This window comes from Ipomoea triloba, chromosome 11 (assembly GCF_003576645.1).
Source record: "Ipomoea triloba cultivar NCNSP0323 chromosome 11, ASM357664v1".
In the NCBI taxonomy this organism is placed as follows: domain Eukaryota; kingdom Viridiplantae; phylum Streptophyta; class Magnoliopsida; order Solanales; family Convolvulaceae; genus Ipomoea; species Ipomoea triloba.
In genome coordinates, this window is record NC_044926.1 from 4,948,819 (window position 1) to 4,961,014 (window position 12,196).

Consider the following 12,196-nt stretch of genomic DNA (forward strand, 5'->3'; position numbering starts at 1 on the left):
TTGAACGGATATTGCAGTTGTGTTGAACATATGAACGGCCTCTGTTCTGTGCAACTGCAGTTTCCTTTCAACACAATTGCAGTATCTTTTCAACACAACTGCAATATCCGTTCAACACAACTGCAGTATCAGCTATGATCATAGTCCAAATGCACTGCGGACCATATAATTTGCGGTATAAAGTGGTTAAAACCCTAGATTTTTTGATATAAATGAACATCTTTAGAGATTAAAATAAAATTGTCTTATTTTTGGCTGCCAATTGAGAGTGGTCAATATAATAACACTTACCACCAAAAAAAGGTAATAGGAAATTTTGGTTGGTTAGATCTATTGGGGGCAAATTATTGCGTGGACAGTGCTACGTGGAACATAACAAAAAATACATTTTTAAAATATTAAAAGTATATTATTTGTGTATTAATGTACATTATACAAAATAATGTACTTTTAATACTCAAATAATAGATTTTTTTCTTAATACAATGTACATTTTTAATATATTAAAAGTACATTATTTGTATATTGATTGTACATACATTATTTAATAGTATAGTTCATACAGTTATGTCGACCATGATCCACAGAATAATGATGGATCATTTTGGTGTTTCTCTAATTTTCAATAACAACGGCCGCTAATTAAACACGTTTAATGGTTTTTCTTCTTCTTTTCTTTTCTTTTTTCCCTTTTGTTCTTCTCCCTCTCTCTCACTTGCCAATACAAAACTTTGACACAAAAATTAGACCATTATTGAGAATATATGGTCTTTTATCCGCATGTTGTGAGATGTAGTCCAGGTTCAGGTGCTGTGCATGCATTGTGTGTTTTCACTTGGTTCATGAAATCTAACAATTATTTAATATTTTCCAAATTAATCTTATCTCATCTTTCATATTTTGCTTGCGTATTTAACTTTCCATTTTTCTCTTTGGCTTTACATTATTGCCATGTGACCATGCATGCATGTGGTCATGTTTCACCTATTTTGGGAGTTTTTTTTGCCATGAAAATATAATGTAATTAACAATAATTTATCAATAAATTTATTAATTAATCATTTTTATGAATAAATTCAGTATGATAATTATATTAAATAATGTATTTGAATTCGTTCTTTTCTTACTTGGTGTTCTTTGTTACATAATAATTGTTTACTATCTCGATGCGAGAAAATTAACATGGGTCTGAATTAATTAATCTAATTGAAAGATTAATGATAAATTGAATATGAAGACAAATTAAAGCTCAAGTTCAAATTAAAAGAGACAAAAGAGCTTCGTATTGTACTATTATATTGAATATTGTATGAGTATTGCAATAATATAAAGTGCAAGAATGAGACTAAGTGTGTATTAACCTAGACAAGGACTACTTGATTATTTATACTAGCCATCTAACAACCTCTGCGCGAACTAAGCATCTCTCGCAAGACTTAGTCATTACTCATTATCTAACAACCACACTGTCGCCAACCCTAGAGTTCTATATATAACTGACTATGTTACGTTCCATGCCAACCCCAGGATCGAGAGTCCTCATGGCTTCCACTTCCTCATGCAACCTTCTTGCTTTCAGGCTACACTTGCTCGTAACGACCTCATTTGACCCCAAACACTTCGACTTAACGGTCTGAGTCCACCACGATTAACCCCATGCGTCGATGTCAACCTCAAGATCATATCAACCCTAGGATGTCCTCGGGTTCACTTTGTGGGTCGGCTATTAGTCCACATGCTTCGCTCTAAGTTCATGCCATGCTTGTCAAGCTTAAAAGCTTAGACTAAGTCTAATATATTCATCACTTGACATGGTTAAGCTATTATTTAAAACACACAAGTCTTTAGGTAACATTAGAGTTATATTATACTCCGTATATAAACATATGATTAACTAGAAATATGAAGATAGAGAAATTAAAGTAATGTACAACAAATTGATTAATAATACAATTATAACTAATAATGAATGATGCGGTGAAACTAATCCAATCAAACCTCAGTAAGGTTCCTTTTAGGGGTGACTCTCTTACAATGATATGATGTTGTTGCATACATGTGTTTAATACATTGACCTCATATTTAAGCGACTTAAATACAACGACGGCATGATATATCATGATAATTAAATAGTTTAATGCTAACTAGCTATAACGTTAAGGAACAACTAAAATGGCAGTATGGCATCGAAAGGAGTACTGTGATCGAGTGGGTGGAGCATGATTCTCGTACTTCAAAGTCACAAGTTCGATCTATTATTACCAATACCCTGGCCTCTTAGTCAAGTCCGTAGCCCAAATTTTTTTTAATATGATTTATTTTTTTGTGTGATTTATGAGCTATTACACCAGAGCTAGATTTATGGAATATACATCCTTAGATAATAATTGTGAAATTACCTCATAACCCAAGAGAAACGAACAACTAAAATGTTTTAGATATTTTTATCATAAAGCATAGCTACATCAAATATGTGTAGGGTGGGTACAAGCTGTCTGGTTGGCGGTCATTGCCTAATAGGATAAAACTTCAGTTCATTTGCATTCACATTTTATGTGTCACACATGCATATTCTTTTTAGCAATTTTTAAAATAGCTGAGTAATATATTCACCTAATTATTTAGTTGGTTCAATATTCTTTTTATAAAAATATTCACTCAAACATATCATGAAATATTTGCCCAATTTATCATACAAATGCACGTACAATGCAACGAAAAACTACTTTATATATATATAGGGTTGACTTCATATGAGACAACACCTTCCCGTGAGACAGTGCGACAACGTGAGTGCACATAGTCTACTTCACGAATACACACATCCTAAACTGTGTGCACTCATGTATATGTATGTATGTATGTGTGTATACACACGCGCACGCGCGCACACATTAATACTATTGTCACGTGTGAATTTTAAAAAAAATAGAGAGAAAAATAAGTCACTTCCTAAAATCAATAATTAATTAATACTCCGTACATGGCTAAGAAAACAGAAAAGATGGTACGTATTATACAAACTCATAATGCAATATATACTTTGTAAATTGTTAATTCTACTGAGTTTTGCTCCCTTCTCCAAACTCACGAATTATAAGTGGGTCAAAAGTCAAAAAATGGAGAAAAAAAAAAAAAACTACTCCGTAATTAAGATGGACTCTTAACAGTAATATTAATTAGTCTATTGAGTTTTTAAAAATAAAGTAAAATTTATAGTAATTATAATTCGAAGGAAAAAACTTGTGTGAGATCGTCTCACCGTGGGTCGAGTCGGGTCAAGATGTAAATGTAACACTTATACGCACAAATGTCATACTTATATGCTCAAATGTAATACTAATCAGGAATAAAAATTTTGTTACTTATAAGGGTAAATATAATATTTTTAAGGGAAAATACAATACTTTTATATTTTGATTTAAAAGTATTACATTTTTTCTCAAAAGTATTATATTTTCCCTTATAAGTAAGGAAAACTTGTCAACATTACTTAAATAATTCAATAATCAAATTAGTTGAAAATTGAAATTAAAAATTAAAGACTATATTGACAATTGAGTGACCAAAATGATAATTTTCCCTTTAAAAAATGGGTCACACTTGTGTGAGACCGTTTCACGGATCCTTATTCGTGAGACAGTTTGGGCCGGGTTGAATCAACATGCAAATGTTATACTTATATGTGCAAATGTCATACTTATATGCTCAAATGTAATACTAATTGGGAATAAAATTTTTGTCACTACTTATAAGGCAAAATGTAATACTTTTGAAGAAAAATGTAATACTTTTAAATCGAAATGTAAAAGTATTACATTTTCCCTTAAGGGGGCGTTTGGTTCACGGAATGTTAGATTACCTTAGGGAATGTTAGATTGCTGGGAATGTTAGATAACTGGGAATGTTAGATTCATGTGTTTGGTTTAAAATTGAAGTAGGTAAATAAGACAATGAAAATAAGATAAATTGATTAAAATGCCAAAAGCTCAATATTATGAATAAGATAAGGGAATGTGAGATTACCTAAGAAATCGGGGTGTATCTCACATTCCCTTCCAATAGCTAAAAACTTCATCGGGAGGTTATGTTACATTCCCTGGGAATCTTACATAACTTGAACCAAACATGAGAATATAACCTTAGTTATCTTATATAACTTGAACCAAACGCCCCCTAAAAGTATTACATTTACCATTATAAGTAAGAAAAATTTTATTCATAATTAGTACTCCGTATTATATTTGATCATACAAGTATGACATTTGTCTGTATAAGCATCACATTTTTACATTTGCCTGACTCAACCGATCCGTCTCACGATGAAACGGTTTCATACAAATTTTTACTTTAAAAATATGATTAAATATCATAATTTCATCATAGTCCACAAGGTTACATTTTTATACCTCAAAAGCCTCAAGACCAATAAGATTTAAGTACGTGGGTCCATGAAAGACTGGACCCACACGCCAACGCGTGAAAAAACATGCCCCCCACCCCCACCCCTGCCCCCCACCCCCTATGGCCCTATTCCCTTAAGTATTTGGTCAAAATAGAAGCCGTTATTCTTTTTCCTTCAAAGGCGACTTTGTTCACCAAAAGCTTTTCATGCGGCCCCCACCATTTTGTGCTCTCTAATAATTTCATTTCATATTATTATTGAATTTCAAATTAATTAATTAAATAAATTGCCTTAGCTTAATTTGAGCAGATAATAATTTATTTATGCTACTTGAGACTGAAACATTTTTTAAAACAAAATTGTAATTATTTCTTTTAGATTGTCAAAATTTGTTTATTATATGAAAAAAAAAATTAACCATAATAATTAAACTGAATGTACTAATACAACATTTTCTCAATGTCATAAAGAAATAACGCCATAAATAACTCTTTTTGAGACAATTATAATCAAGTTGATCGCACACTGAACTTAGTAATCACTAATCACAATATTTTAAGTTTGACACTCAATTGGAGGCAGGCTATAACCCTTCTTAGTTTAAGTTGATCAACTATGTGCAATATAAGTTAGACACCTTTGAATAATAACTATGAGTTTTCACATAAATCAAAGAATAATTAATTTTTAATTATCTAATTTGAATTAAGTACTCATCATCACTATTAAGTTCATTGTCAGCATAAATATTTATAGAGAAGGTACATAATAAAAGTTTATAGAAGCCAAACTGAAGGTTCATTCTAAGAAAATATGAGTGGTGTTGTGTGTTATCTTATGGTGTTGCACATAACAAACTGACAAACAGTTATAATATTTCAAGTGACAGTTGGTCATGGTAAAGTAACTTATTAGTAGCTTTTACCTATATAGTACTATCCTCTTTACCTTTGAAAGAGCTAGCTTTTGTTTATATATATATATATATATATAGAGAGAGAGAGAGAGGGAGGTAACCCCCACTTATTAGTTCTATGTAATAGCTCGTAAATAATATAGGAAGGGTAAATTGTACTATACAGACTAGATGCGATAAATTCGACCGAGAGAGTGTTGATAATAATTGAACCCATGACCTTCAAGTACAAGAATTATATTTCACACATTCAGCCACAGCTTCTGGGGCAAAGCTTGCTTTCTTAATTGTAAGAACAATACTACCTTTTTTTTTTTTAATGCTGCAAACTAAACCATATTATTTTTTAGGAAAATTAGTTAAATGAACATCTTAAGCTGCTGAGTGAGGATGGAGTACATTTGAGACTCCTAATTGAATAAAACTTCAATAAACTCCTTAAATCGTCCAAAAAAAAAAATGCAACTGATTCCAAATATACTACAACATATTTGATAGGTTATATATGGAATCTAGTCAAAGCTAAATTAGTTTTTAATATATTGAATAAGTAAGTTTTTGAACTCAATTGTAATTTCTTTTATCAGTTTAGAGGTTCGATGAGACTTCAATTTTTTTTTTTAATTAAGAGTTCAGTTCGATGAGAATTACATTTTTTTTATGTGGTCGATTGAAGGGCTACGAAAATAGATGGAAGGATTGTGCTCTTTGGCAGGACTTGAGAATGTTGAATCCAATAGGTTCTTCGGTTGTGGCTGGTGAGCAATGGAGTCCCCTCCAATGGGGAGACTAAAATGTCATGTTGATGCAGCTGTGTTTGGTGATAGGGCTGGCTTCGGAGCAGTGGTTCGTGATCATAATGGTGCGTTCGTGGCTGCGATTGGGAGTCGACTTGAGTGCGGGAATGATCCATACTTGGCGGAGGCAATGGCTGTCAGAGAGACTTTGTCTTGACTTAAAGGTCTTGGTTGGACTAATATAGATTTTGAATCTGGCTGTTTAAATTTTTGTACTGTTTTTAATTCTTTAACTTTGGATTTATCGTGTGTTGGTTTGGTTGTAAAGCAATGTCATCTCATTGCAAGCGATATGGGCACTGTTGTTGTGTGTCATATTGGGAGGTCAGCGAATCAGGTGGCTCATATTTTGACTAGGGCAACTGGTTCTGCATATGTTCTTGTTTGGTGGGTAGTTTTGCTTTCAGATTTCAGTAATAGGGTGCAATTCTGATCCAGTGAAAACTATATGAGTTTTTAAAATTTTTGATTAATAAGTGATTGTAAAGACAAGTATGCATACTGTAAAAACATGAAATCACTTAAGCAATTCAAAATTTATTTTGTTTTTAAATTTTTAGATAAGTTCATGAAATCCAGGATTTAATTAGGTAAATTTGGAAAATTTGTGTTAAAAAAAATATAAAATGAGAGTCAAAAAGGGGAAGTATAGGCATATAGCACATATCCACAAGGGGGAAAAAGGTCTTGGGATCGATAATGTGTGTAATCATTTCGTTATTACTTAGCTTTATCTTTCAGTCTGACCAAATAGTTTTATATATTAAGCTGTTAACATTGTGTGCACAGGTGTAGGGTTGTTTCAGATCATCAAATGAGTCTCAGAGTCTTAATTAATTAATTAATTAATTTCTCCATCAGAAATTAATTTTATTATAAAAGAAGACCAAGAAGATAAATAAATAAATGAATTAATTAATATATAGTGTGAAAGTAGGAATGTGTTTTAGTCTCACCAACTTTGCATTTATAGCTAGAAATTCAACAGTACATTCTCAAACTGGTTGTTGGACATATATATCCACTTAAATTGTTCAGATAATTTATTTAATAATCACAAGATTTTAAGTTTGATTTTTGTGAAAATTATTTATTGACTTTTTTAGTTTGAGCTGGTTTTCTATGTGCAGTTCTTATATCGTGGACCGCGGTCCACAATGCATTGTGGACCACGGTCCACGATATAATTTGCGTTCTATGTGTATGGTAATTTATTTTCTTGTGGTCATTTCCTAATTAAAGTCATAAGACCGATTTCACTTACTGGTTTACCTCATTGTAATATTTTGTTGGTTAGAATCATAAGACGGATTTCACCTCAAACGCATCTTAAAGTAGTGTTTGCGAGTTTTTTTTTTTTTTAATACTACTGACTCTATTACAATGTAGTATTTATTTATAATTACTTTTTCACTTTATTGAAGTACAAATAGTCAATACCGTCTTCACTGAAGCTCGAACTCATTACCTCTCAATTGGGAGAGAATGGTTGCGAGTTCTGTGGTAAATAAAAGAATAAATAAATTTGAGATTCAAGATTCGCAAGCTACGTTAGTTGGAGTTATTCTTTAATCTTTGCATACTTTATTATGGCTGAATAATCTAGACCGCAGTTCCTTTTTTTCCTTTTTTTGAATGGATCGGAATATGTTATGGGTATCAAATTTTGCAGTATTTAACGTTATTTGTAGCAAGTATTGTTACTTTTATATTGATTAATTACTTGCAAATTGTTTGATATGTCATTCATTAGTTAGCATAGCAAAGTTGTGGATCAGATATTACAAATTTAATAAATATATGAGAAAAATAATAATTTTAATTGACGTGAATGTTATTAAATTTTTTCTACAATATAGTAGTTTTGTGTATCTGTTCATAAAGTGTTAGTTTTGACGGCTTTTGTTCTTCGACAAGTTAATGGGGACTTCCAATGGTTTAGAAGTGTAAATTAGAGCTTTTCCCTTTTATTGACTAATAGATTACACACTTACAATGCAAAATATGGTAGAAGTTAATTGTTTCTGTTAGAGAAGAATCAAAACGTTACCTTATAAAAAAAATTAAATGGTCAATAATACTTACTTACATAAATAATTAAATGACGGAAAACACTATTTTTTACAAAGAAAAGAAGTCAAAGAAAGATCTTATAAATATTTAGATCATTTCGACCCACTAAGGTCAACAAAGAGGCGCAATTGTAAACCATTTGAGGAACATTACACACTTGGAGACCAGCAAAAAGAGAATAATGATTACCCGCCATTCAATCTGCACACTTATTAACTTCCCTGTGAATATAGTTAACCGGGCAAAATCTTTTCAATTAAAAAGCTAGATCCACAATAGCACCAATATAGGAAAAAAAACACTATTTTTTTCCAAATATATTTTACAATATCTAAAAGTATAAATTGTTAGTTACAAAAATGTTAATCTTTTTCCTAGCTCCGGGCATTTCTCATAGCTTGTACTAAAATTCGGTTGTATTATTAACACTAACTGCCCAAACCTCTCTTTTTTGGCCTTTTATGGTTTTGTCTAACCTTGTGTCCCATGAGAAAAAGCAAAAGTTATTTAAGAAAAAAAATAAAGCAAAAAATAAAAGCAGCCTACTTAATTAAAAGCCCCTTGAAACCATTGAAAGAGTAACCAACCAAAAACCTTAGCTTCATACCTAAAGCAAACCCATATTTTCTCTTTATGTTCTCCCACCATTTTGCTCCTTTCATCCCAACACTACATAAAATGGAAGACCAATGTAGCCTTCTTAGCTGGCCTTACTTCTTCCAAGAAGAGGTACTTACATTACATATCTCCTTACTGTCTTTTCGTCGAGTGGTATCATTAGCTGTTATTTGGTAAATCGTATTTAATTTTTAAGAAATGTTGTTTATAAAGTGTCGAATTGTTAGTTGTTTGGTAGATTGCATTTAATTTTTAAGAAATGCGGGTTATAAAGTGTTCTAATTTGTGTGTTTTGATGAATTGTTGATAGGAAATTGAGTTGAAGCAATCATTGTTGTACACAACTTTGGAGTTAGAGAACACACTTCTTTGTGCCCAAGATGAGCTTGCTAAGAAAGATGAAGAGATTTTGCAGCTCAAGAACCTCTTGGGGAAGTTTGTGAAGGAGAGAGATGAGGCGGTGGCGAAATGCCGGCGGCTTGGGGTGGAGAAACTATTGTTGCACCGGCAGCTCCGGCGGCCGGAAAATATCGCCGGCGTAGAGAGTGGACCCACGACGACCAACGAGGATCAAGAAAATGCGCTCTCTAATTCCGAGGATTCCGAGGAGAATGTCTTTCCCGTTGTTTCCCCGGGAAGGGTGTCGCCGGCTCCGGAAAACCCACCGGCGCCGCCGCAGGCGGCGGCGGCGGCTGACGTCACGGATAAAATAATCCCCAAATTGCCCTTGCCGGAGAAGGGGAAATTCTTGCAGGCAGTGATGGAGGCAGGGCCGTTGCTCCAAACGCTTCTCCTAGCCGGACCGCTGCCGCAGTGGCAACACCCGCCGCCTCACCTAAACTCCGTCGACATTCCGCCGGTAACCATCTCCGCCGCCGCCGTTAGCAAGAAGAGAGCCGGCGAGCCTTTATCTCCCTCCGCCTCCTCCCCCAAGTACCAAAAAGTTGTGCATCAATCATCATTAGTGTGCCTAATTACATAATTAATGTTGAAAAACCATGGTAATGATTACCGGCCGGCAGAGCTCTTTTTTCATAATTATTAGGGTATAAAGATTGTACTACTTACTAGTGATGGTTTGCCTTAGAAACTAAGCATCCTTAAACTAATCTTAGGAAAGACAATTAAGGAGAAACAAATTAAACCTTAGGGAAGGCCTAATTATGAATGCCCTTTTCAATTTGTTTCTCTTTCAAAGAATCCCACTAAAATGTGTGGATTTGCCTTTTTTTTTTCCCTTTTTTCTTAATCCCTACTTTAATTACAATTTGTGGGGTTATTAGTGGTGGGGTTTGGATATGATGGAGAGTTGATGTTTTTGGTAGTGAGCAGTAGCTATAGCTACTTGGATGATCTGATCTGTTCTGATCTTATCCCCATATATTTTTTACATATGTGCGGGAGACGAAGACTAAATTTGAGATATTTTTCGATCACTTAGAGTTATAGATTTATATCGTTAGTTTAGTAATCTGGTCTCGAAGTGGTGCTTAGTTGTAATTTCTCCGGAATGGTGGGGAGTTTGTTTCAGTATGTATACAAGTAAAATTAAGCTAGATTATGGTTGTTTGTCTTTTTGCTTTAATTTCTGCATAAAAATATTATGCAGGTGTATCTCTTGAGATATTATGGTTGTATGTAGACCTGCTATGGTCATGATTGAGAGGCTGATTTTTGTATTTTAATGTAACTAAAGTTTGTGCTCTTCATATGCTAATATGCCATTCCCCCCTTCTTTAGTCACTTTCATCTAAAGTGAAGTTTATAATACACATCTCAAGATTGTCAATTTATCATAAGAAAATCCTATAATGTATGTTAAAAAGGCAATATATATACTATCTACCACTATAGATGAAAACAAAAAGTAACATTTCACCCAGAAAAGTGGTGACCGGGTGAATAGAGCATGATTCTAGTACTAGAAGGCTATGAGCCTGATTATTGTCAACACTCTTTGTCAAGCCCGTCACACATTGTCTTTCTAGAGTGCGGTTTACATCTTGTGTGTGGTTTGCGAACTGTGTAAGAGCAAGATTTACCCAATAGACATAGACACCCTCAGGTAGTGATTACGAGTTTCTCCTGTCACCAAAGAAAAAAAAGTGTAATTTGTGTAAATAACTTTTATTTTATTTATAGAAAAGTCACTATTCCTCTTTATTTATAATATATAATAATAATAATAATAATAATAATAAGGAAGTATTGATCAATATTAATACCTTTACACCATATCAAATCATGTATATTATTTGGATTGTACTAGATACTTTTATAGTACGCATATAGTTGTGCCCGGTGTAAACGAAATTAGCAGTAATTAATATTTGAAAAAAAAAAAAGAGTAGTAAAAACCAGATGGTAAAAGACATAATCACTTGAAGAAGCAAGTAATAGGAACTTAGATTCCAAATGATGCCACTTTTCATGAAGTGTGTACCTACCATGCACGGCCTGTCTGCCATTAAAGAGCATCAAATTAGCTACTTAATGAAAATTTTGTATTAATAAAATGACAAGAGAGAATATATTATTGGAAGATATGTTGGGAAGGATGTAATTAGGTTAATAAAATATTATAGGGGTTAGGAATTGAAGTAGAAATGATTATTTATTATTATTGTTATTATTTTTTATTACGATATAAACTTTCAACCACTATCCAAGAATGTGTATGCAGTTTGTAACAGTCTACAAACCACACACATGAGAAGTATGCCACACTAGGAAGATCTTCTCTAACGAATTTAATCGAAAATGTAAGAATTGAACTTATGAATTTTAGGTACGAAAGTCATGCTCAACCCACTCAATCACTATAAGTGATAATTTTTTGTTTTGGGGTGGGAAGTTGGGGTGACATATTAGGGTTAGTTGAACTAGTTTGAAAATGTGGCAACAAAAACTTGAAGTTTTTGTATTAATAGGTGGAGACCAGAGTGAAGTGTTATTGTCAAATAATTTGAATAGCTTATCCAATCTAAGGATCGAAAGAAGTCAATGAAAAAATAATTAGGAGTTACATTAAAATATAATGTTATCTTCACCAATTCTTTTCTGCCATGTTTTATATCGTTTGATGTGGTTTCATTTAAATAGTTTATATAGTGATCAGTCAATTCAAAAAATGTCAACCGATGTGAACGATAATTACATATATTGCAATAGTAATGTAAAATTTTGCTTCAAAAAAATATATAAAATATAGTGCAAAAATAAGCAAAATGCAAATAACATGAGATAAAACAGATTTTCGCTTTAATTTTCTCTAATATAATACATAAATTGTTTATCTAGTGCTTGGCCCAGCCCAATATCATGGTGCGTATGGGCTAGGAATAGTTTATTCCTATAAATTGGGGGCATAATTGGATCCATTAAGGA

The 12,196-nt window shown here is 32.8% G+C and overlaps 1 protein-coding gene across 1 annotated transcript; it reads left to right on the top strand.

The window, feature by feature from the left end:
* Positions 1 to 8,780: 8,780 nt before the first annotated feature.
* On the top strand, positions 8,781 to 10,518 carry LOC115996384. The gene is made up of 2 exons (XM_031235590.1): positions 8,781 to 8,920; positions 9,120 to 10,518. The coding sequence occupies exons 1-2, from the start codon at positions 8,825 to 8,827 to the stop codon at positions 9,789 to 9,791; spliced, it is 768 nt and encodes a 255-aa protein (XP_031091450.1). The 5' UTR covers positions 8,781 to 8,824; the 3' UTR covers positions 9,792 to 10,518.
* The last annotated feature ends 1,678 nt before the right edge of the window (positions 10,519 to 12,196 follow it).